Source organism: Pavona decussata, unplaced genomic scaffold, assembly GCF_977016875.1.
Source record: "Pavona decussata unplaced genomic scaffold, jaPavDecu1.1 SCAFFOLD_190, whole genome shotgun sequence".
Classification (NCBI taxonomy): Eukaryota; Metazoa; Cnidaria; class Anthozoa; order Scleractinia; family Agariciidae; genus Pavona; species Pavona decussata.
The window spans coordinates 1,808,248-1,835,891 of NW_028145599.1; the positions used below are offsets into that span (position 1 = coordinate 1,808,248).

Below are 27,644 nucleotides of genomic sequence, written 5' to 3' on the forward strand. Positions count from 1 at the left end.
TTATTTCGAACTTTGGAATAGATGCACTGTTTTTATTCCGTAGGGGCAGAAAGGAGAACGGGGAGCACCAGGACCAAAAGGCATGCCGGGAACCTGCAACTCTCAGGTTTGCACCACTTTCTTTCACCGGAATAGTTCGATCTTTCGTGTCTTGACAATTTCATTTAGCAATAAATAAATAAATAAATTAATAAAGATAAAATAAAAATAATAATAATAATAATAATAATAATAATAATAATAATAAAAATAATAATAATAAAAATAATAATAATAATAATAATAATAATAATAATAACAATAATAATAATAATTTTAGATATAAAATAATAAAATAATCTCTTTATTAAGCAAATTGTTATTTACAAGTTAAAAGTTGAAAAAAGAACTATTAAAACCTATTTACAATTCATTTCGATTTCGAGACTAATTTTCAGGCACAAATTTTTTAAAAGAAAAAACAAATGTCATAATAATAATAATAAAAATAATAAAAAACAACATCTTTATCAACATATTCCAAACTATTTACAAGTTAAAAGTTCCAATTCCAAAAAATACAATTCACAGAAAATCAACGGACACACGCTTGGCCAGCGTTTAGACAACAGTCATCGATGAAATCCCCTTGTGGAATTTTGTGGAAAAGTGTCCTGGAGCCTCTTCTCTCCTCCTGGAGAATGTGTGTACCGACCTTAAAATCTCAAAAGAAAGCAATGTTCTAATCCAAGTTATAATAATATAATAATAATAATAATAATAATAATAATAATAATAATAATAATAATAATAATAATAATAATAATAATAATAATAATAATAATAATAATAATAAAAGCAGGATCTCTCTTCCAAATTGTTGTATCACCATTTCACAAAAAAAGAAGAAGAAGACTCCTTTAAGTTTTCCTGGAAGGGTGGTAGTGCCCAGCCGAAATATTCATAGTGTATTAAATATGACCAACTCCTAAATATTCCGTTGTGAGACCTTTGCTTCATCTTTTATATAGCCTTTTTAGCCACTTAAATTACAATCTGATCTAACGTATACTTGCCGGCTTCTTTTTCATGATTGCGTAAGACTTCTTTTATAAAACTAATAGCACAGGATGAACTCGAGAACACCAAGAAAATTGTTGCCCAGAGCTTCCGAGTTACGAATGTCTTTATCTAAAAAAATTAAAGTACTTACGTTTTTGATAGCATACAGGGAATTGTCTGAAAATTGTCTTGAGGCCCATTATGGGAAGAAAGATTTTGCAAAGAACTTGATTTATAGATTATTCCAATCGATTGAAATTTTGTTTGCTATATGAGAAATGAGCCTTCGGAGACAAATTTTTGTTAAGGAAGACACCTTAAGAAGTTGTCTCTTTAATTTGTCGATTTCCTGCTCATTTATGTAGACTTGCAAGTTAAGAACTTTCCTTTTCTGTCTTGGTTTAAATAACGTGAAGTTGCTCTTTTTGAAAGTTTAGAGAGAGCCTATAAATTTTTCTTTAAACCAGTGTGAAGTATTAACTAAAACGTTTGGGTACTTATGAGATAGAAATAGATTTGTATCATCTGCAAACAGCATCAGATCAATAAGTTTGGATACTTTATTTAAATCGTTGAAAAATAGTACAAAAAGTAAGGGGCCAAGAATTGAACCTTGTGGTACTCCGCACAGAAGGCGGCTAATAAATATGTGAATATGTGAATAGTTATTTAAGATATTGTTATTGTTCCTATAGTAGTAGTAGTTTAATTATTTATTGATTGTAAATTTATAGCCCTTTAATTCAGTTGATTCTGCAATGTGGCAAATAAAGGGGATATTTATCAATTTATTTATTTATTTATTTATTTATTTATTTATTGTAATAGCCCCTTTTCTATTTTGAATTTCTTAAGATAACATAACACCTGTTGTGTTTATCTTTTAGTCGTGCCCTGGATCCTCAGGTAAGCTGTTTTTGTATGGTTTAAAGGGCCCTAGTCAGCCACACCTTTGTTTTTGTTTATTTGCGAGAGTTTGGCTATTACATTTTATTCGGATCATGTCGAAACGAACGAAATCACTGTGAAACTACTAAAGATAATAAAACATATTTTCAGGAACACAACTTACAGTAAAGCAATACGATTTCGCTTCACCATGCAATATCAATAATTTCGATGGCATCAAAAATGGCGGAGCCTTTAATAACGAGCATTATTAGTTGTTCTGTATCTTTTGATAAGTTTGGAAAGCAGACAGTGTGACCATGCAATGCCAATCCCAGGTAAATAACAGAAGTATGAAATCAACCCTCAGGAGCATACTGATTTTCAGGATTTTTTTGTTTCATTTTATTGAGATTACAGATGAAATCATACTTACAGGACAAGTACTTATTTCTTCAAACGCCATATTTAATTCGATTACAGGGTGTTTTAAAAGTTCATCTATGACCATTTTGCAAGCTAGTAACCAATGTCTACACTGTTTCTAAAAATAATAGCAGCGGTCTGCATGGTGTTCTTTTTCTTGTGACATTTTAAAGGCTTAGCAGTATAATATGGGCCACTTCCTGCAAGCTTACCGATGGAACTTTTTTCGATGCCTGGCAAAGTCGTGTTTTTAGTTCTGCCATTGCTTTCGGAACAAAATCTCTGTGTCTGGTATGTAATCTCGTTAATAATGCTCCAGAGATTTTCTTCTGGATTGAGATCTGGGTTAGTGGCCTTGATTGGCTGTGTGAGCTGCGGCACCACCTGTGTGAAGATAAACACCTTTCTTCTTAGTGGATCTTCTGCAGTGGATTGGCGACTAATTAAAGGCTTCACTTCCTTATCATGTTAGAATTGGATGTTAATGTTTGTCCTAGTGGATGCCTTAAAGGTATCAGGCAGGGGAAAATGGCCCATTCTATAAGATTTGGGAATTTTACATGGCCGATAGGTCTTTTTTGAGGCTTTACTTTGCAAAAAACCCCAGCAATAAATATATATTTTTGTGTGCACAAAGTTATGAGGAGCTAAAGATTTTTCACGTTAATTATAATTAATCAGTACCGCTGACAAGTGCTGTCATCACAAGTGCTGTCACCACCATTGAAGTAGCAGTAGCCAAGTTATTTAATAAGCGAGCTAAATGGGTGAAATCCACAAAACGATCAAATCGGTGATTTCTAACCTTGGTCAATTGTTTGCCATTTAAAAATTCCCTTGCGCGTAAAGCGGCCTCCTCTGAACGAACACTTCCACGAAAATTTATCTGTTTCATCTTACCTGTCATAGTACCATTGCCAAGAAAAGTTGGTCTCTCCCTGAGGGAAACGCGCTTCACGCCTAGGTGTCGCTTAACTCATTAATGGTTAAATTTTAATATTTGCATTTTCTTAAAATAAAACTTCTGGCGAATCACGCGTATATTTTGCGCTCCAAGTCAGCAACGGCTGAAATTTGGCCAAAATGATGTAAGATAGATAAAATACAAAACCATGTTTTCGAATTAGAATATTTGCCTTGTTTCGAAGTAATGGCCGAGTTTTCACGGACAGGGCGAATTATTTCATATTCACAACTTTACCCGCTTGTAAAACGATAAAAAAACGCACCAAAAATCTGAGACACGGTTTTTAAGGCGATTGTGTGAACAACCTAACACCACGTCTGATTTGGTAGGCGTGGAACTCGATTTATAAGGACAGAGAACTCTAGGAAAAATGGCTGATTTCTAAAAGGCATTCAAAGCTGAGGGCCTTCAAGGGAATAAGCCATATTCTAGAATTACTAAGCTTTCAAAACTGTGGGATTTAGGGGGGTTTTGTAAAAACAGCGCGCGCTAGAGCGGTACTTGCACACCACGATCCGGTGAAGTGGCTGATACTCTAAGGTTTCCATCCTTTATTGTCGATATGTCGATCACCAAACTGCTTTCATAGAACTAGCCAGTCCTTACCTCAATAGCCGTTTGGCAATATTTCTAGTAAAGTAACCTCGTTCCTATTTCTCTTTTGCGATAAGTGTTTTGGTAGTTTGTCTTCAAAATCGATAAGACCTGGCCACTTTTTTTTACCCAACGCTCACTTCTCTCTAATAATTTTAAGGTTCCTTGAATTTATATCCTTTTTTGAACTTGATTTCATCATTCAACGAAACAAGACGACTATTGAGAACATTAAAATTAAATGGCGGGAAACAGAGATACACGTGTGGTTGCAGCACATTTTGACAAGAAAGTTATAACGCCTTAACTTATAATAAAAAATAAAAGTATCCAAAATTAGAATTAAAATTTTAGACTGCAAAACGTAGGCTAGATATATTGTGGAAAAAGGGCGCGAACGTTTGAAACACCCTCTAGGTCTTATTTACACTAACATGTTATTCGAGGAGGTTCCGTAAGTGTGCCATTAGCGAGATCCTATCGTTTTTATGTTTACGCTCGTTTGTAAGTGTTTTTTAAACGTGTATTCATCTTTCACGAATGCAAGACTACTACTGAGAACATGAAAAATGGCGGGAAAAACAGAAACACGGTCGGTCGCAGCACATTTTGGCAAGACATTTATAACGCCTTACTTGTAAAAATTGAAAGTATCCAAAATTAGAATTAAAATTTTAGAACGCAAAACTTAGGCTAGGTATATTCTGGTGGAAAAAGGGCACGAACTTTAGAAGCACCCTCTAGGTCTTATACCAATATATCATTCGAGGAGGTTCCATAAGTGTGCCATTAGCGAGATCCTATTGTTTTTCTCTTCACCCTGTCAAGCAAAATAATTGCGCTAACAACAATCAGAGAAAAAATATCTTTCTCTTGACCTAATTTCACATTGTTCTATTGTTTATTTTATCTTAACAAAGAATACCTCAATGGGTTTCACTTGTTCGAGAAAGTTCAAGATTTCCCAACCGAAGGAGCTGAGTCCGTGGAACACTTTACCATTGATGGAATTCTGTTTCTTGCTTTTGCCAACAATTATGGCGACATTAAAAAGCACAAGACAAGTTCCACGATCTACAAGATGGATGGATCAACTGGAAGATTTAATTTGTACCAAAACCTGTACACTAGAGGAGCAAATGACATTAAATACTTTTCAATCGCTAATAAACATTTCATCGCAGTGACAAACTTTAAAGACGGAACTTACCAGTTGGACTCGGTTGTTTACCAGTGGAATGGAAAGCTCTTTGTGGTGTTCCAGAAACTTTCTACAAAAGGAGGAAGCCACTTCAAATTTTTTACGATAAACGGTGAAAAGTACCTCACAGTGACAAACTACTTTGATGATAGTACCCATTCCCTAAAGTCAGTAATCTACAAATGGAGCAGCGGCAAGTTCAACAAGTTTCAGGAGATAGCAACTGAAGGTGCTGCAGGGTGTGATTCGTTTGTTGTAAACAATGACACTTTTATCGCTTTTGCAAACCAGTACAGCTCCCAACAAAAGAATTCTGTTCAGTCCACTGTATTCAAGTGGTCAGGACGACATTTTGTTAAATTTCAGTCTCTTCAAACGTATGGAGCAGACGATGTGAAGTCCTTTAAGATCAATGGTCACACTTTCCTTGCCTTTGCCAATTCCTATTCTGGAAGCAGCCACAAAACCAACTCATTCCTTTACAAGTGGGATGGCAACATGTTCCATCTGTTCCAGTCCATTCCTACTCTTGAAGCACGTACCTTGTATCCATTTGTGATCAGCGGTCAAACGTACCTGGGTGTGGCCAATGCCTACTTTTCCAGCAAGAAACCATACACACAGTCAGTTGTGTACCAGGCCTCTGGAGCGCGGTTCATTAAGTACCAAGAAATCCCAACAAACGGAGGGTGGGATATGACGGCATTTGAGTACAAAGGTCATACTTACTTGGCAGTGGCAAATCGTTCTAGTAAAGATGGAAAATTCAACGCAAACAGTGCCCTGTATAAGTGGGAGTAATATTGCAGCCACCATAATCCAACCGCAAGCACAAAACGGGAAATATAAAATTAAGCGAGGGAAGTAAACAAAGCTTCAATTTTCAAACTTAGCGTTTTAATGTTAAATTGTGGGTTTTCAGGGACATTAGAGTAAAAAGGCGTTAAAATATATAGCAGAGTGGGGGCAAACCAGAAGTTTAAGCCTCTAGCCACTTTGAGTTCTTGGCTGTCAAAATGTCTCGCGATTCTTACAGTTATTATATAACATTTGTGGCTTCTTCATATTTTAATGTTTAACGTTATAAGGTTATATAACAATAAAATTGTGCTTGACTTATAAAGTAATTGACTGAATTGACTTACTATATTTTAAATAGATAAGGGGTTAGTTTCTTAAGGAACTGTGGTGCTGCGTCGGTGGGAAGTAGAAACGAATCTCCTTACGGTGGCCAATTTGCCTTTAGTTATCAACTTTGTTGATCAACCAAAGATCCATTGCTAAATGTTACGCTGTTTGAAAGATTTTGGTCCCATATGATTTTTAAAAAGAAAGAGGATAACCGCTAGTTTGAGGCATTTTGAAACAATATAGCATTCTTGAGCGGCATAACTGTTTGATGGCTTTCTCTCTCTGGGGAGCAGGGATGGCGTAGTGGTGAGAGCACTTTCGGTGCTGACGTCATATGTGGGTTGAGTTTGTGGTTGTTTCTCTTCCATGCTCCGAGGATTTTTCTCCGGGTTCCCTGGTTTTCCTCCCTCCACAAAAACCAACACTCCCAAATCCCTAATCGAGAGGGAAACAACAGTAGGCGCAATTACAACATGTCTCTTTAGTTTCAAAACATATTTTCGATAACTCACCATCCGTTTGACAAGGATGTTAAAAAAATGAATATATATTTGTTTAGAAGCTAAAGGGCAACAGTATAACCTGTTAAAAAGACCCGTAAGTTTAGCCTTTAGTGGTTATAACTCAAAGGTGATCTCGGTGACCCCAATTTTGTTATCATGTGATCGGCAATGATAAGATACAACATTTTAGAAAGACCAAACGTAAGTCAAACTTAAGCAACGATTTCACTGTTGTTATACACTGCAGAAAGCGGTATCTTTTCTCTGAGGGGATTCTCGTGTAGAAGGGACAGCTATTACTGTTGTACTTTAAACTTCAGGATTTGGCACACCGGTGTGGAGTCAACTATTTTCGAAACAGGATGATCTTCACTGGACTACTTTTTGGCATAAAAAGTGAGGAAATGATAGACGTTTTATCTTTAAACAATCGCTATGTTTTCTTACTTTTTAATTTTGACGATTTTGAAGGGCGGAAAATTCCGGTCCTATGCCATTACCAAATTTCGACTTTAGATTGCCTTTTAACAAAACAAGCAAGAGGGATAACAGGAAATGGTTCGACGTGGCGTTTAATAAACAAGCAGGAGTGGTTCACCTAGTCTAAAGCACGAGGCACAGTAGAGTATTTCAGACTTGATAATGCAGGAAACACGTGTTTATTAACGGCTTTTAAAAGCCATGCCGCAGGGATTTAGATAGGTTACACGAATGCATTTAATTTGAGAATTATTTCTCCAGGGAATAATAGTTGAAACGTGTCCAGGTTGAAAACGTGCTTGCTTTTGCCTGTCGTTGATGTTTAAAGAAGTTAAAACAACGAGTCACCAAAGCCTAATAGAAGAGTTTGTATGGCGCCACAATTCGATAGAAAGTGAGACAACAATATTCCCTTGAAAACCCACACAAATTACAGTCACGTCTAAAAAAGCTTACCCGGTGTGTTTTGTTGTGTTTCCAAGGCTTCTCAGAGCTTCCAAACACAGTTTTGAGCGGTTTTTCTCTTAGCTGCTGGTCCACGTGCAGTTAACTGGAAAATTAAGATCAAATTTAACGTTGTTATGTTGTGAGGATTTCAATCCAGAACGTCCGGATAACAAGTCCGGCGCCCTACTCGCTAGGCAATGTAAAATGTTTTTGGGGGCCTAACTTGCCGTTGTGGATCAAATTGCTGTGTCTAAAATTTCACCAAATACCATTAATAGGGCTGGAAATAGTCTAAATAGTACAAACAAGAAAATAACATCGAAAAGTTTGTAGAAAGCTTGTTTGAGAAGAAGCATGCAGGAGATAAGGCACAAACTGTGGAGAAAAAGAGTGAAAAAAAAAAAAAAAACTTAAAGGGAACTTGATTCTGCTTGACAACAAATTGACGTTAAGATTGTTGGAAATAATGTCAAAATTCTACATTTTAGTTGAGCACTAAAAATGAAATCCAAAAGTGCCAAGAATTAGATATGATATTATTAAATTCTCAGCCTCGGATATTGCATTTCTAGCGTTCTGATTGGTTCACTAAATCTCGGTTATCAGCTCATATACCGTAGTTTGACCTTATATGGAAAACGAAAGCCCCAGGTGTCACTAAGCTAATTTTTTTTCCGGCGGGAAGCAAAAGTTTCTTCGGAAAAATGTAGAAAAAAAAGGAAAAGAAAGAAATACCAAACAATGCCATCTCAATATAACAACAATAAAAGCCACAAAGTTCGGTATGACACTATTTAATGGTACGTATCTCTGAAGTTTCCTTTAAAATCTTCAAAATTGCAAGATTTTACGATTTTGTTAGATCACAAAACAACAACAATAACAATCGGTTACCTTCAAAAATTTCAGGATGGCTTGCAAATCCTCGCGGTAAGGGGTTAAAGCCAATCGAAGAAATTTCTCAGGAAGAGCTTCATGCCTGCCTTTATGTTTTTACGAATTTACGAGGACTTCAGATGGTTCATCTATGAAATCCGTACGGGCGGCGGCCATAATGTTCGTTTCCGTCGCTCGGCACCACTCAGCAAAACATTTGCACTAACGTGCACAGCTCTGACGCTTCTCAAATAAGCTTGAAGTTTAAAAACTTGCACTGAATGCTTGTCTCAGTGAGGTTGTACCTCGTACACTTGGACGTGCCTGAAGTGTTTTAAATCGTCCGCGAGGAATTCAGTTCAGCATGATAAAAGCCGTCCTTGCCCTGATCTCTTCCTTCGCTCGGCACTACACAGTAGAACATTTGCTCAAATGTGCACAACTATTACGCTTCTCGATGAGCTGGAACTTCAAAAGCACTTGAATGCTAGCCTCAGAAAGGTTATAATTCGTACATTTAAACGTTTTTTGAATTTTAGATGTCCGACTGTGTCAGGTTTTCTTCGCCTTCGATTTTTCATTCAACTCCGTTTGCAAAGCGCTGCGCGTGTCATGTGATCATTAGGTTTCGCGCGCTTTGGTCGGAGGTTGCCTCAACATCCGGTCGTTTAAATTTGAAAGAAATTTTTTCTTAAATATAAAAATTCGGTAAATTTCAACAGCAATGTCCAAACGCGGAGAATTTAATAAAACAATTATTCCATTCGTGCTTGTTGGATATGAGATTAGTTATAGCCAACTCGGCGCTTCGCGCCTCGTTGGCTATTTACCATCTCATATCCAACGCGCGCTCATGGAATAATTGTTAAATAGCCTTCGCTTTTAAATTTCCCGCCATTTTGGATTTTATGACATCATATATACGATTGCTGCTATTGTCAATAAGCAGAAAATCATTTGTATGAAACAATTAAGTAACCGTGTTGCGTCATGAAAATAGGCGATACGGGATACGGGACGGGAAATTCGCGTTGTATGTTTTCTTAAAGAAAATAAGTACATAGATGGGAATAGTGCAAAACAATTCTGACCTTTTCATTCTAACGCAAAACGACTCTATTTTATTTTGTTTTGCCTTTTCCGTGCAAAAGTTTACATGGTGAAAAATGAACGAAGAAAATAGTAATTGCACTATTAAAACTACCTCTTGAGGGTGCTCTTAGTAAAAAAAAAAAAAACAACAACAACAACAACAACAAAAAAAGGCCTAAAGGCGCTGTTACACTGGACAAATCTTCTTGCAACTGGTCTCGCAATTTTGTTGGGACACAAGTTGCACGAATCATTGCCTAGTGTAACATGCCCTGAAATGAACATGTCTCGCAATTTTGTTATTGCCGCAATCGTTGCGAGAAGTAGAAGTCGGTTCTACTTCGTGCAACGGTGGCTGCAACAAAAACGTTGCGAGGTATGTTCATTTCGGGCATGTTACATTAGGCAACGATCCGTGCAATTTGTGTCACAACGGCGCAACGAAATTGAGAGACAAGTTGCAAGAAAAATTGCGTAGTGTAACAGCGTCTTCAGGCTAAAAAAAATATCATTGAAAACGTTCATCTGAACTAAGTTTGCGCGCGCTTTACAGATTCAGTTAATGACGCGTTAAGCGCGCGCTGCGGTTGTGGTAAGCAAATACGGCGTCGATAAAGTGATTCCTCATTTTATATCAAATGGATTACAAAGTTGAGTTTGTTCTTAAAATAACTCAGTTTCTCGATTGTGGACCCTTTTTTGTTATCACCAAACAAAGAAAGCGTGTCATCGAAGAGCTAAGCCTTTTTGCATACTTTTCATCTTTGCTGTGAAAAAAAAAAAAAAATTTAAAAGCTACGCATGCGTATTTCACCAAAAAATTGTGACTGGGTGTTGAGGTACAAATGGGTTTTTTCCTTAGGAACAGCCTGCTAGAATTTAGTGAAATTTGACAAAACAATTATTCGCTAAAAGTGTAATTAGTCTACAAACGAAAATCCAAATCTGACAAGATATCTTCTAATCACAAAACATAAAAGTGAAAACCAATGTTTACAGGAGATCTCTTTGTCAAAATCATATGGAGGCAGCGTCACCATGTTAGTTTTTTGTGAATTTTTCCGGAGACAAAAAAAAAAAAGGAAAAATATTAAAGGAGTGTTTTTTCTAAAAATATAGGAAACGGTACGTAGCTCAAGAACAGCTATCGTTCCTTCTTCTTGCACTATGCTAACTTCGGGCACCCAGTAGTACCTGGTTTACAAATAACGTTTAATAACGCCTGTATAAATAAATAAAAAAATAAAGAAAATAAATGACTTAATGGGGACACTAAATAAATGACTTTTTATGGGGACACTATAACAGTCTATGAAATAAATCAGTATATATACAAACTGAACATAACATTTTGTTAAAAATGACAACTGATGGGAAACAAACCAGTTGGCTATTTACAAAGCATGGCCTTGGATTGGATGATTTGTGATTTATTTCCAGCGGCAGGACACGTTACCATACGAAGAGTTCACGCGCTCAGCCGAAGTTACCTTCAGTTTAAATTACTACAGTTGTTTAATATTTCTGTGAACTGACAATGTAGCTCATCTCCTGACTTCTACGATCAGCATAAATGTAGGCGCACACAAATTAATGTACTTTGTTCAGACATTGATCGGCAATGATTTTGAATTCAAACTTCAGGGCCAATTACGGATCCATGACGGGCTTATTTTCGCTGCACAACAAACTGAGGCATATTCCCGCCAGCTCTATCAGTATCTGTGTTTGAAGCAATTAAATATAACCTTATTACGATCACCGTTTTCCATTTAAAAGCTATCAGATGTAACTAACGAGTTTGATTTATAAATAATCTTTAGTAATTTGCGGAAGTAATTTCTTATTATTCTATTTATGGAATTAATCTTCTTCGCTATAAACTGAGACAGGCCTGAGAGCGTTCGATGCATAAACAAGTTTCACGGTTGGTTTTAAAATTCAATTTGAGAAATGAAAACCAGTTCGAAAAGCTCCGATGATCAAAGATTTTCGTGTACTGTCAGCTAGTTAATACCCCACTTTGCTATTTAAAACTTCAGCCATATTCAGATATAAAATAAAGCCGTACGTCAGAAAATTCAAACGGAAAGACTAATTAATTAAACCTGTGATCATTTCCAACCGTAGAATCACTCTTATGTTCTGTTGTGTCGTGGCTCGGGTCGCCGCGGCTCGCGAATGGCTAGTCAAGCGAAACAAAAATAAGTCAAATGGTGCTCAAAACATCACGTATTATCATTCGATGTATTTTTTCCTTCCTTTTCATTGGCCGAGAGCAAACAACGTGACCTGCAAATAACTGCACACAAATAATGGTCTGCTCATGCCAACTGTGTTTTGCTGCAAATTATATTCTGCTTATGCGTAATTGAAACCACGTTCTTGTGCGAAAATGGCAGATCGCTTCCCTGGCTGCCAGAGAGTGATTTGACATCTTTAGTTGAAAAACAAACTCGGTGACCGAATGATAAAACAATTATTGAACTCGGTTATCGCAAAATATCGTGATTTGTCAGTGTCTCGCAGATCAATTATCGGGAAATAATTGATCTGCTCGCCTCTAACAAATCACGATAATTTGCTCAACCTCGTCCAATAATTGTTAAGTATTTTCTTTTGCGCTGAGCCAGCAGGGCCAGTTATTGATTTTGTAATTTAAGGCATCACGGATAAAAAGTGGAGCTAGAGTGGTCAATAGAAGAAGGAGACGTTGCAGCTTCTTCAAAGGATGATCTAGCTGTTATTTGTTATTATTATTATTATAGTTATTATTATTATTATTAATATTATTATTATTATTATTATTATTATTATTATTATTTTTTTTTTTGACGTGGAGTTTATATGACTGTTTTTCAGAAGCCGAATTGTCATAACAACTGACACTACGTCACATACCGGAGTCGTTTTTTCTTGTTTGATTCAACGAAATTAGTTTGCATGTATGGAGCGGATGTTTTACTCAAACAGTCATCAGCGCTTTTTTTTAATTACTTTATCTCTGTTGTGAGTTTCCTCAATCTTCTCGTTGACGAAGCAACGGTGAAACATGCTTCGTCTGTTATTTGTACTCAGTTTGATCTACATCCTGGGTTGCTTGGCAGGTTCTCAGAAGAAAGCGAATGGCAAGGTGAGTTCACCTCGGCTTCTGGTTTCACAGCATTTTCGTTTTATGTGCGATTTCATTTAATCAGAATAACACTCGTTTTTATTGGAAGGAAATTTTGGGATGGGCAGCGCCCAACGACATATTCCGTTCTCTGGTGACCAAAATCTGGTTCTGGCGTTTGACACGAGTGTTTTAAATATCAAAATGCGCGCTGACAAATATATCTGAGTTCATCTGTTCGGAGTTTAACTTCTCTTTTGATTCGTGGCAAACTTTACCCGTATAAATTTAAGGGAATGGAATCCATCCCTCCAAAATTACAGGCGGCTGTTGGCTTTTTAAAAAGAAAAATAAGTCATTTTTCTTATGTGTATTACGACGGAAAGGCTGAGATGAAATTTGACTAAAGGAAACAGTAGGTTTTCGTCACAATAAAATTCGACTTTCTTAGGCGATTAACGCCGGCCCTTTGAACAGAAAATTACCAAAACAAATCTTTCGGCGTCCACAATTGACGGTGGGCAGTGTTGCTTCTTTTATCGGTCAATCCATTTTGCTGAGTAATTTGACCTGCAATTAAGTGAATAGTTTTTGATCCGGAGGCGATTAAAGAAGTTAAATTTTGAATTTTTGGTGCACTTAAACTCCAAACAGCTTCCCATCCTGTTGATCGGAGAACCATGTCAACATTTATCCACAAAAAGACTCTTGCAATTGATTTTAAACTTATTTTTTAGGATTTTTATTTTTACCCCGTTTGAAGTAAAGGAAAACAACTGAGAAAACATCTTGAAAGCAGAAATTTTATGCCATAATTTCAGTACGGGAAAAAACAAGAAAACAAGCACACCATTTTATTTCTTTACAATCGACAATATAGTTTGATAGGAAAATAATGAAAACACAGCACCTTTGGAATTAAGCACTAGATTGTTTATTTTTAGATTGTCAACTTGTCTAGACTACTTTTGTGTTTTATCATTGTGTTGTATAAAACTTTACGGTTGAGCGTCAATTTATTTTTGCCCTTGGGCAAATTGCAATTGGTCACTAATAGAATAGATTATAAAAAGCTGTCGGTCACAAAATATTACTCTGTAATTTATTTACGCCGTCATCTACCGAACAAAAGGTTTTTAAGAATCGTTGAAACCGTGTCAAGAAGAGGACAAAGAAATAACTTGTATAATTAGCGCCAGAACAAACTGTAATCCGTAAGGCGAAAAAAGACAAAAATAATTTCTACTCAGACGAGGAAATAAATACAAACCTACGATACAAATAAATACGCAAAATATGTAGAGGTGTACTACCCTAGAAATATTGTAGCTGAAATAGACAATTCTGACAACCATCAAAACAATTAAAATGAAAACAAAGGAAGATAGGCTTTCAAAACCACTTGGCAACCTTTTAAAACGGCCGCAGGATATTTTGAATTCTATTGGCTTTGCTTAGTGCATTTTACGAGCCCATGCTAATTTAAACGAATTATCCGAGAGAAATATCAGAGAGATTCATTTTTGCCTACGAAATATTCATGACAAAAAAAACGCGATACACTAAGCAATTGATATAAAAGGCCAATGGAACATGAAAACGAGATCTCCAGCAGAATACAATCAAGAACGTTACTTTTGTGGAGGTTACGGAGTTTTCACACTAAACTGAAGCACTGGTGCGACATGGTAGGAAGGATCTCTTTAATTTTATTGGCTCTTAAAAGTTGGAGTGTGTGGGTTAAAAGACGAAAGCCAGCATGCTGAATTCTTATCAGTGAAACAGAGGCAATGGTGAATGAAGCAGCAAAAAAATGAAGGAAGCAAGCAATTAGTTTAACATAATAAGACTTATGCCGAACACAGGAAGTCATAATACTTCGAGATTATTTACAGACACGCTCGCGAAAAAAAAAAAAAAAAAAAGAAGCGGAGCTCGCCCACTTGATTAACAGAATGAGAAAATGCCAATTATTTGAAGAAGTAATTCGGTATCAAATAGCAAAGTAAAAAAAAATACTAGAGGGAAACTAAAGGGAAAATGTAGCGCAAAATTATTACATGAAAAAATGTATTTTAACGTCGATCGAAAGCTGCATACAAGTTAGTGAGGAAACTTCGAGGAGGAATTAAGGAGAAGAAGTCAAAAATTCATCCGGAAAACAATTTTAATTTAACTACAAGAAATCCAATTGTAGTCTATCAAAATGTCAGGAATATTTTGAGTCATTTTCACTCTGCATTTTACTCGAATATTCAAGAATGCTACTGAAGCAATACTGAGACAATCCGTTTCGTTCATGGTTTCGTTCGAATTCAATTTTATTTATTTTTTTGTTGTACTAGAATAGTCGCATTTTCATCCGACGCAAGCAGACTTTACCGCCTGACCCGACTGCTACCATAAATGCTTAGACTGGGTTGAGAAAGCAAACGTCAACAACAAACTCAATGGAGGAATAATATTGGGGTGGAAAAGTCGGAAAACACAACCTAAGTAACTTAATTTCTCATGGAAACAAAAGCGAGACCCAAAAGTTATTTTACGAAAGTTGACGTCTCTCCTGGACAAAGCCCAATACAATTGCAGCAGTAGCGGCAGCAAAATTGAAAATGCCACTGTCCTGTGCGAGCAGTGACAGACTACTACGAAAAGGACTTAGCTGTTGGTTCACATTTCCGTGAGCCATACTACAAATGCATTGAGGAAAACTTGGGTTTCCCTGAAGGAGGGGATAGCAATTTCTCAGGAACGACTGGTGACGCCACAGCGAACCAGCTTGGCTCTTGGCCTCCTTATTCGCTTAAGGGCGATTCAACACAGGTAGATACGACAAGCAAGGAGATAGACCCAAGCTATAGATTGAAACAACAGAAGCTAAACCTTCGTTGTCTATGTATCGTAATTGCATGAGAACACCAAGGACGCACGAAGAGAAAAGCCTGTTAAACTGTGTAGCAAATCCGTGGCATCCGATCAGTACAAAGAAATGCCCAGCAAAGAACACTACTAGTATAAGTGTTTTAAGTAACTGTGGAAAAGAAGGACTCAGTATGCTAATCCAAGAGCCAATTAAAGGCGCTACTGTTATAATGCCGGAGTTACAAGCCCAGTCTACCACTACACCCTTACAGAAAGACAGCACACCAGACGAGTGCACGCTAGTGTATTTCAGCGCTGGCGCTCATCATATCTGGCAGTAATGGTAACGTCTCTTAGTCACCCTCAACAGCATCCTCTCATTCCTCAGATTTCATGCGTGGTTCGCACAGGTATAAGCTGCAGAATTCTACGTATGTAGAAAGCAAAGTCGCTTTCAAGTTTTCGAAAGGGCCCTAAGCAGGGACTTGTGACAGTGAATCGGAAAATCTATAATGAAACCCAGTCGTAGCCTGTGTGGAGGGCACGTGAAATATATTGAGCGCGATGAAAAGCGAGGAGCGCAAGGGAGGGAGACACGCGAGGGCGAAAGTAGCACGTGCGCGAGAGGCCCACCATAATCGCTTTATCGTTCTTTATAAGAAAACATAAAATTTCCAATGATTGAGAGGTTCCCGAGGGAATAAGTGGTCGCGTTGATTAGGCAAGAAAGCTCTCAGACAAAGCAAATTCGAGATTGTTTGTAAACTTGTAACTGAACAGTTGAAAGACGTGGAAATTTGCTGACAGGAATTGGAAAAACAGCTCCAGTTAATTTTTCAGTTACTCACGTTCCTGGCACAGGCGATAGACGTCCGAAGACAAGGAGGTGAAGGTTTTGCCGGAAGTCTTGTAATTGCACCGCTTACAAGCATAATTCAAGATCAGATGTCGTAGTTTAGTTCAACGGGACTATCTGTCTGTAATTTGACAGACAAATTTTAACTCTCTGAATACACCTGCAACAGAAATAATTCTAGCCTCATAAGGAAAAATGAAGATACAGAAAAACATTTGGCTTTTCCTGAAAATATTTGAACGTTCGAATCTTGTGCGCGTTGTTTAATAGGGCTCGTTAGAACCGTGCGGAAGAAATTAATTTCGCAGCTCGAAAATAGAACTTTCAAAAATTACGATAAAACTGTTTGTGTAAAGCTAGAGACATGTAGAATAAGAAAAAAATATTGTTTCCTGCACAGGATAATACATTTCTCTGAAAAAGCACTTGCGACATCAAACCATGTGCAAATTTGTTTCAGGGGTGCAGCTTGACCGTGCCACAGTCATTTTTTTCCCTAGAAACAAAAGCTTATCATTTAATCCATCTTCGAGAAATTTATGGTTAACTGAACCTCGATTGCAAGACTCTTCATTCGTTTGAATTAGCCTCACGAAAGTACATATAGATAAATCAAGACAGTGCGAGCTGTCACGCAACATGAAAGCACCTTAAGACCAAGGACATCTTGGTTTTGTTAACTAGTTCAATCGCTGTGGGCAAAAGACAGCAGATTTAACACCCGCACTATGCCCGAAAAAAACAAAAACAAACTGTTTATACGAGAGGAAGTTCACAACAAACAGCATGTTAAGCCATCAAGAAAGAGATCACTAGCGCCCCAGCGTTGGCACATATTATAACAAGTGAAAGAGCAGCGTCTTTCAAGAGAGTGTTACTTACGTACCCCTCAAAAGGATGACAAACCATGTGTCTGCGAATCAAGAGACAGCAGTACTCAAACATCGACAAAAAGAGCTGTTGCCTTTCTTTGCCTTTAAAAAGAAGACTTTTAATACTATGTGTTTCACATACAACTCACCACGAGTGTTGTCATAACCATCACGTTATGATGTTCACATTAAAGGAAAACGAGAATTTTATAACCGATGCTCTATCCAGAGCTTCACCACAGCCGGCAGGTGAAGAGAAAGTAAACAGAAAACGATGTTGTCATTGCTGTCCACACGCTCACCACTGATACGACATTATTGCGGGTTTAAGACGAGAGAGCAGAAAAACGCAAGACATTAGTGTCTTCCAAAAGAGCAAAAGGTCTGCGTTCAAGTTGATCCTTATCCCCAGCAGTCAACAATAGAGCGCAAACTGCTAAAAAATCAACAGTATGCATTGTGTAGTTGTCCAGCAGGGCACCGGATTCTGTGATGCAAAATTTAGGACATAAAACCTTCCAAACAAATCCAAGCGTGTTTAGTTTGAAGTTGAAGCTAGACGAAAATAATAGGGAACAGCTTCATCGTGCCAACGTTTCTTCAAAAAAAAAAAAAAAGCATTAGAGGATTAGCAAAACATTGAAATTAAAACTTTTAATCCAATTTCATTTATATCATCGATGTACAAATGTTATTTCGAGAAAGGAAGAGGAAGCAGCGGAAAAAAGCCATGTGTTAAAACTGACATAAAAAGACTGAAATGAAACAGAAATAAAAACTGTAGATATACTGAAGGGTTGTTAATTTTTGATGGCTAAGATAGTCTGAAGATCTTTCCTGTAAATTACCCGCTTGAACAAAATTCGTAGTCAAGAGCGGGTAGCTAAATCGGTAGGACATATTATGATCCTTTCAGTTTTCAGGGATGGCTCATGTCTTAGCAGTTTGTGACCACCATATACCATGCAATTTATCCAATGTGCATTGCGTTGTTAAATGAATGTCTTTGCTTCAAAGTCGTGGTCGCATGAAAAAAAGAATAATTATAACATACGCAACCTTAGCCAATAAACCATCATGTATTCAATAAATCGCACAGCTTGTTGATTCTTATTCTCAGGATTAAATCTACAAACTGGTATAATAAAATATTATGTTAAGTACAGCCTTTTAATTTTCAAAATGTATATTTTAGGCTTCTGTGACAGGAACAAATCAAAACAGTTGTAATCGTCAAGGTGGATGCTGCAAGGACGGTAAGTTTCCATCGTTTTAAAAATAGTTAAGGCGTTCTGGTTTTTAATTGCAGATCTTAACAAAATTGTTTTTCTCCGTAGGAAAAGACGGAAAAGATGGAATTAATGGTAATTAATAACCGGTGATGGTGATTATGATGATAAGGATCCATCGTCATCATATGGATGATGACAACATTAATGATAACAATGATAACGATATCGTTGATGATAATGTCATTAATAATGATATTAATGCCAATAGCGATGATCATTGGCATTTTAGATTTTCTCAGTGTGTTTTTTTTAACAGAAAATAGGGGTATGAATTGAGAAATATAGGAATTGTCGACGAGTAAAATCTGCTATTGAATTAACACAGTTTTGATTACAAGCTTATTAAGAATTGGCAAACCATTAAGAGACATGATCGAGGCGTAGTTAATGATGGCCAGTTGGAATATTACACCCGTCACCAGATTTAAGTACAGTCGAACCTCTCTAATACGGACACCGAAGGGACAGAGCAAAGTGTCCGTATTAGAGAGGTGTCCGTTTTATAGAGGTCATGAATATTACGTCATTTAAAAGGCTCCATTGATGGTATGAAGTGTTCTTTAAGTCGAACTGGCCCAAACAAGTCTTTGAGGTGCATTTAAATTGTTTTAAGAGGGTTTGGGACTTTTAAGACATTTTTTTGCAAAGCCAGGGACCAATGGAGTTGTCAACGTATGTGGGAAGGCAGTTAATCGGGGGCGGAGGATTAGGCATGGAGATCCCATGTGAATATATTTTCACTGGACCGCACAAACTCATTGAGCGTTTAGAGAAGTGCTTGGATCTTACAGAAAACCCAGCTGTCCGTAAAGATGGTCTTTCAAGTCAAAATGTCGAGAAGAAAAGAGGGAGAAAGGAAAGCAACAACTGGAGAGTCTTCAAAGAATAAGAAATCCTGATGACAAATGACAATGACACGTTAATATATAATATTTACTGATTGCCTGTGAAAACAAATGATACTGTTCAAGAGAGGATTCATCCTCTCTTGACTGTTATCGTATGAACAATGAGACAATTGATTACACTTTGAAATGTAACAACAAACAGGAAATCGTGTTGAATAAGAACTGTCATTACTGGAGTGTCCGTAATAAAGAGGTTCAGTTTGTATGAATTTTCTCCCTGGGGCCGAGATATCGTGTCCGTTGTCCGTATTATAGAGGGTCCGTATTATTGAGGTTATTGTTACAAAGAATGTATGGGCATTTTCCCGGGACCAAGTGAACTGTCCGTAATAGAGAGGTGTCCGTATTAGAGAGGTGTCCGCAAGGAGAGGTTCGACTGTACAGAACGTTTTGCTGCATATTTCATAGACGTACTGTTTAATTAAAATATATATTTTTTTCTCTCACAGGACGAAATGGGCGCGATGGTTTAAACGGTGATGTTGTCGTTCCATTATGTATTGTTGCTGTTTTTATAAGTATTCCAACTCCCAACTACTTAACAAACAAACAAACAAACAAAAACCAAAAACAATATCGGTTGGGGGTAGGGTGGTAGTGGTTAGGGGAGGGAACATGAACAATTCGATGGAAACCTTGTAATTCCTGTTAGAGTATGTATGAAATACGACGACCGCAATAAAGCTGGGAACAAGTTCTACGATTTTAACTGAAATGCTTAGTAAAGTAATTATAAAATATAAGGGCGAAACTATATTGAGAGGTACGTAGAGTTTAACCACTGGGTTTATTACAAGAGTCATATGTGTTTTAATTTCCAAATTAAAATTAGCTAATAAACTGTCATTATTGAAGGAACTGCAGTTTATTCAAAGGTTTTCCGAAACTGCATGCAACTATTCTATTTTATGAAAATTCTTTTCTTGTCTTAAACAGGAAATAACGGGCGCGATGGACAAAACGGTAAATCACTGACAGCGTTAAATTTTAATTTTCATTGATTTGAGACAATTTTATTACAGATACTTCCCTGTATTTTCAGTTAACAAAATAACTCATAACAATTTGTTTTGAAAGTCAGTTCAGTCATCTTTTACTTGAGTGAGCATAGAGGAGGAGAAGGGAGAGGGGGGGGGGGGGGGGAGAGTAGGGCGTTTTTCACTTCATGTTTTGACAATGCATTTTTTGACTAGACTAATGTGACTGACAACATAAGTTTATAAGTTACTAAATTATGAGAATGATGATTATTCTAGAAAGTGACGCAGGCATACTCGCAAAAAAGAAATCCGAGTGCTCCTATCAGGAGTCGAACCCAAGACCTTCCGATTACTAGTTCGGATGCTCTACCACTGAGCTACAGGAGACTCGTGGAAGCTAAGGCCATTAAACTAGGTTCATGGGACAAACTGAGAAGGAGTTCTTCCTACAAACGAACACTACCGCTCTGGTTACGATACGTAGACGACACCTTTACAGCAGTACACAAAGACGAAATCGACGATTTTCACGAACACCCTAACAGACAGAACGCTGACATACAGTTTACTAAGGAGATCGAAGAAAATGGTAAAATACCTTTTCTAGACTGCTTAGTTACCCGTAACAACAACGACAACAAACTAAGTACTACGGTTTACAGGAAACCAACACATACTGACAGGCTACTGGATCAGTCATCCTACAACCCTCCTTCTCACAAAGCAACGACTATACAGACCTTAACAAGGCGAGCACAACTGATTTGTGACTCACCTGACAGACTCGCAGACGAAAACAACTACTTAGACAACGTTTTCAACAAGAACAACTACAACAAGGACTTTGTTAGACGTAACACTTACAAGAACACTGAACCTAACGTCACAAACAACGACGCGACTCCCGTAACTACTGTGACTATACCTTACGTAAGGGGCACTTCTGAGACTATCGCACGGATTCTACAACCCTACGATATCCGTGTAGCTCACAAACCTATAACCACTTTACGACAGCTACTGACGAAAGTAAAGGACAAAGACGAACCGAACCGCCGACAGGGAGCAGTTTACAAGATCAAATGCTGCGACTGCCAGGCCACTTATGTTGGTGAGACCGGCAGAAATTTAAACGTACGACTGATTGAACACAAACGAGCAACTAGAAATGGTGATATCAACAATCACATTGCTGAGCACCATTTACAAACGAACCACAGAATCGACTGGGACTCTGCCAAGTGCATTACCTACTGTACAAATTACTATCAACGGCTCACTCTGGAAAGCTGGTTTACTAACTTAGAACAAACGCCACTCAACCGTTGCCTTCAACTACCTGCACCATACAAACGACTTATTGACAACAACAACGAAACAGACAAACAATAGACATTTTACTAACAATAGACCCACGGACTTTTTGACTAACAAAAGACGGATCGAAACGCACCAATCACTTTTTACGGTCTTCACAGCCAGTAACATCACGGCTTACTGACAAACGACCAATAACATCTGGACTTCGTTGACCAATCAGGTTAACAACCAGAGACGTATATACCACCTACTGACGTTCCACAATTCACTTGACTCTAAAGATGACTTCCGCTCACGTTGTCGAAACGTCAGTCAAAGTCACCACAAACAGTCCTTCTCAGGACTACACTCACCCGGATGATCATAATTTACGTACTTATGACATGACTCCTGGGTTCAAACCATTTACAACATAAGTTTAGTTTATTGTAAAGGTTTTGGCACAACTCTAAAATTTTTGTTGATTTTCTGACCTATTATTGATTCCTCTTCTTAATTGTGCAATATTTCAATCAAGGGAAAGATGGCCGTGACGGACGCGATGGAAAACAAGGTCCAAAGGTTGGTCTCCTGACAAGTCCCGCATTGTTCGTTTGTCAAATTAAAATTCCATTCTTAATACTGCTTCAATGCACGTGTACAATATAAGAAGGCGTCCCCCTGGTTGATAAAAGAACCTTTTTTTTTACCCTCGTTTGTTTTATCCTGTCTTAAAGGCAATCTGAAAATAATTAAATGGAACCAAAATATTTTTATTTAAGGGAGAGAAAGGAGAACCGGACATCGTAAAAGAGATCAATAATGGTGCAAAGCAGGTAAGTGTATTACACTGCTAGTATTAGACCACAAACCATTCTCAAGGATTATTTTGTAATTTGAGGTTATTTGATGAATGTATATAAATGCATGCAATGTTCTTTCATCAAAGAAACTCACGTATTCACGTAATCCAGAAGCATAAATCAGTTAAAAAGATACAGGGAAAACAAAAACCTGCGATGAGATTCTTACCCCTCCATTATCACAGGGCCATTATGAGCTCCACATTAACCTCATGGCCTCATCAATGACAGTCTGCGCACTTTACATCGCTTATAATTTTTCATTTGACATTGAAACATCAAAAGTGCTGCGTTAGACTTAATAAAAACCAAGCAATAAGGAACTAAATTAAGTGAATAACCCAGCCAAATTGCTCAATTCATTTCGAACTTCACAATAGATACTTTATCGTCTTTTTGCACAGGGAGAAAAAGGAGAACGTGGAGCACCTGGACCAAAGGGAACGCCGGGAACCTGCAAGACTAAGGTTTGTACTATTTTCGTTTTTTCGATTAGACCAATCTACAATGTTTTTAAAATTTCAATCGAAAAGAAAAATCTTTCTTCCTAAACGAGATAAGACCGATACAACGTAGGATGTAAAAATTGATCGATATTAGCACTTGCGTATGCAAGCTTGGTGTAGTTTTCTAAAGAGGCTGGAATGGCCAGTCGAAATATTGTACTAATTATGATTAAGTTTTAAATCGTTCCTTGTATTATATTTGCTTGACTATTAGTATAACCTTTTTTAGCCGACAAGTTGCATTTTTTTTGCAACATGTCGTTCAACATGCACAGATGTTGCGTTGCAAGTTGCGATTATTTTATTACACGTCGTGTCTACTTTCTGCAGCATGAAAATTTGTTGCGCTCGGAGGTGGTAATATTTGTAACAAACAATCCAAACGCAACATTCGTTGCGCGACAAGTTGCAAGAAAATGTTGCCCGCATTTACTTAAGTGGCAAATATTAATTGTAACCACCATCACAACTGAGGCAAATCTAAGGTATCAAATAAGTAAATTATGGACTCCATTACAGCGTCATAGCTTCATTATTGTTTTGAATTCTTAATTTAACACTTGTTATGTTTTACTTCTAGTCGTCCCCTGGATCCTCAGGTAACTATCCTTTTTGCTATTGTTACATAAATTGCGTTATCAGTAGTGCTGTATCTTTTGATATGTGACAAGAACTTGACTGTGACTCTTAATAAAGCTATTCAGTAGTTAATAGTGTGACCGTGCAAAACCAATCTCAGGATAAAAAAAAAATATGAAAGGTTTTAGTACCATATTAATTTTCGGTTTTTTTTCCTTTTATGGTGACTGCAGAAGAAATCATACTTTCAGGACGGATAATCATTTTCCAAATATATTTTATTCGATTACAGGGTTAAGGGTGTTTCAAAAACTATGAACGTCTTTCAAGTTAATTAACAATGTCTACACTGTTTCTAAAAATGATATCAGTGGGCTGCATTGTTGTTATTTTTAATAACATTTTAAAGGCCTAGCGGTATAAAATGGGCCACTTCACGCAAGCTTACCGATGGAACCTCTTTTCAATCCTTGGCGAAGTCGTGTTTTCAGTTCTCCCATTGTTTTCGGAACCAGATCCCTGTATGTATATTCGTAAGCTCTTGAGATTTTCTTCTGGATTAAGATCCAGGTTGCGTTGTTTGTGTAAGCTGGGGAACCGCCGTCTCTATGAAGGTAATTATCTTGTGGAGGTAAACAATTTTTTTTTACCCGATCTTCCGCAGTGGATTGGTAGCTGAGTAAAGGCTTGACCTCCTTATCAAGTAATAACAGGTAATGGGATTTTGCAGCTTACGGTCTCATGGTAAAAAAATCCATCACGCTGGAGAGCATGCTACACACTGGGACATTAACAAAATGAAGTCGTTTTCTTTTTTTGGATGTCCCAGTACGCTACTTGCTCTCCAGCATGGCGGATTCTGTACCATGTGACTGTCTGCTGCAAACGTTCATTGCCAGTTAAAGTTTAACCTTGGGGAAGGAAACGAGTAATTGACGTCTAAAAGGTTTCTACTCTCTACTGCCTTCGTATCGATCAATCGCTATTCTAGAACCAGCCAGGCCGTTTATTCAGTAGCTTTTAGGCAATCTCTCTAGTGACTACTTTCGTCGTTCGTCTTTCGTTTTCCCGATGAGTGTTTTGGCGGTTTGTTCAGAACTGCCTTACACCTTGTCGTCCTGTTCTTGCTTGGTTTGTCTTAAAAAGCTTTAAAACCTGACCACTTTTTCACCCAACGCCCACTTCTCTCTAATTTTGTCCAAGTTTCTTGAATTGATATCCCAGGGGGACTCTTTCTCCATGTTTTTGCTAGCAAGAAACGCATTTGCAATGTACACATTTTGGCGAAAATTAATAAATCTTTAACTTCTATAACTTTAAAATAACCAAAATTAAAATTAACCTCCAATAGTACAAAAATTAGGCAACACATATGCTTGTGGGAAAAGCCCTTCACGAACTTTTGAAACACCCTCTAGGTTTCATAATAACATGTTATTCTAAGAGGTTGCAGAAGTGTGCCATTGGCGAGATCTCATCGTTGTTCTCATTCTCAAGAAAAATAATCACTGAACAAATCAGAGAAAAAGATATCTTTCTCCGGGCCTAATTTTACATATTTCTATCGTTTTTTTCCATCTTAACAAAGAATGCCTCAATGGGTTTCACTTGTTCGAGAAAGTTCAAGACTTACCAACCCAAGGAGCTGAGTCCGTGGAACATTTTACCATTGATGGAAGTCTGTATCTTGCTTTTGCCAACAATTATGGCGACATTAAAAAGCACAAGACAAGTTCCACGATCTACAAGATGGATGGATCAACTGGAAGATTTAATTTGTACCAAAACCTGCACACTAGAGGAGCAAATGACATTAAATACTTTTCAATCGCTAATAAACATTTCATCGCGGTGACAAACTTTAAAGACGGAACTCACCAGTTGGACTCGGTTATTTACCAGTGGAATGGAAAGCTCTTTGCGGTGTTCCAGAAAATTCCTACAAAAGGAGGAAGCCACTTCAAATTTTTTACGATAAATGGTGAAAAGTACCTCGCGATAACAAACTACTATGATGACAGCACTTTTTCCCTAAAGTCAGTCATCTACAAATGGAGCAGCGACAAATTCAGCAAGTTTCAGGAAATAGCAACTGAAGGTGCTGCAGGGTGTGATTCGTTTGTTATAAACAATGACACTTTTATCACTTTTGCAAACCAGTACAACTCCAAACAGAAGTATTCTGCTCAGTCTACTGTGTTCAAGTGGTCAGGACGACATTTTGTGAAATTTCAATCTCTTCAGACTTATGGAGCAGATGATGTGAAGTCCTTTAAGATCAATGATCACACTTTCCTTGCCTTTGCCAATCACTATTCTGGAAGCAGCTACAAAACCAACTCGTTCATTTACAAGTGGGATGGTAACAGCTTCGTTTTGTTCCAGTCCATTCCTACTCTTGAAGCACGTACCTTGTATCCATTTGTGATCAGCGGTCAAACGTACGTGGGTGTGGCCAATGCCTATGATCCCGGCAAGAAACCATACACACAGTCAGTTGTGTACCAGGCCTCTGGAGCGCGGTTCATCAAGTACCAAGAGATCCCAACACATAGAGGGTGGGATATGACAGCATTTAAGTACAAAGGTCAAACTTACTTGGCAGTGGCAAATAATTCCAAAGATGGAAAATTCAACATAAACAGCGCCCTGTATAAGTGGGTGTAATCTTGCAGCCACCATACTCCAACCGCAAGCACAAAAGGGGGAAATATAAAATTCAGTGGAGGCAATAAAAAGGCTGCAATTTTCAAACTTGGCTCTTTAATGTTAAATTGTGGGTATTCATTGACGTTAAAGTACGAAGGCGTTAAAGTATATAGCAGAGTGGGGGCAAATTAGAAGTTTTAACTTCTACCATTTTGAGCGAAATGAGTCAATTTCTTGCAGTTATTGTAAACCCTTCAAGGCTTCTTATTTTAATGTAAACTGTTGCCAGGTTTTATAATAATAAATTTATTGTGCTTGCAAAATAATTGACTGAATTGACTATATACTTTAAATAGATAAGGGGTCACTTTTTAAAGATAATGTGTTCTGTATGTGGGGAATGGAAACCAACAACAACAACAACCTTTATTTTCCTCATAATTAATTATAAAGATTGTTATAATTACATTCTTGTGGAGTAAAATTTTGTTTAATTTATTTTGAATAATTTTGAGGCAGAGATAGAATTTCTTTACGGTGGCCTATTTACCTCTAGTTATCACCTTTGTTGATAAACCAAACATTAGGCTGGTTGAGAGGTTTGGGCGCAAACGATTTTAAAAAAGAAAAGGAATAACTGCTATTTTGAGGCATTCTAAGACAATATAGCATATTTGAGCGGCATAACTGTTTGATGGCTTTCTCTCTGGTAAGCAAGATGACACAGAGGCGAGACGTCATGGGTTGAGTTTGTTGCTGGTTCTCTTCCCTGCTCCGATGATTTTTCTCCGGATACTCCGGTTTTCCTCCCTCCACAAAAAAACCCAACATTCCCAAATTCCAAGTCGACAGGAAAACAACAATAGGCGCAATGATAACACATCTTTTCTAATTTGACAAGGATGTTACAAACTGAACATACATTTGTTTTGGAAGCTATGGAGCAACAGTATAACCTGTGAAAAAAAAAACTCCTAATTTTAGCTTTAAGTCGTTATAACTAAAAAACGAATTCGGTGACATCAATTTTGTTATTATGGAACAGTGAACGCAATGTTCAGATACAGCGGCGTTTTGCAAAGTTAGAAGCCCAAACTTAGAAGACTTAACTTTACTCGAGAAAGCATTTAAAGCAACATTTTAACTATTTTTAGACTGCATATAGGGGCTTTTTCCCGTGGGGGGGGGGGGGGGGCTTCCGTGGAAAAGTGACGGATGTT

General features: G+C 37.5%; 1 protein-coding gene across 6 annotated transcripts in view; it reads left to right on the forward strand.

Moving 5' to 3' along the window:
- LOC146462300 (uncharacterized) overlaps positions 1 to 27,586 on the forward strand; it is a 41,502-nt gene extending 13,916 nt beyond the window's left edge. For 3 of the 6 annotated variants that reach the window (XM_085085922.1, XM_085085919.1, XM_085085921.1), the window contains exons 8-10: positions 44 to 106; positions 1,929 to 1,947; positions 4,837 to 6,240. In XM_085085922.1, coding sequence (XP_084942048.1) covers positions 44 to 106; positions 1,929 to 1,947; positions 4,837 to 5,918 — 1,164 coding nt within the window. In that variant the 3' untranslated portion in view covers positions 5,919 to 6,240. Of the gene's footprint in view, positions 1 to 43; positions 107 to 1,928; positions 1,948 to 4,836; positions 6,241 to 12,645; positions 12,780 to 18,543; positions 18,605 to 18,685; positions 18,713 to 19,997; positions 20,025 to 20,484; positions 20,512 to 22,365; positions 22,410 to 22,609; positions 22,664 to 23,094; positions 23,158 to 23,776; positions 23,796 to 25,363 lie in introns of those variants that run through there. The other 3 variants (XM_085085924.1, XM_085085925.1, XM_085085923.1) reach the window with 3 other exon arrangements.
- Positions 27,587 to 27,644: the final 58 nt, after the last annotated feature.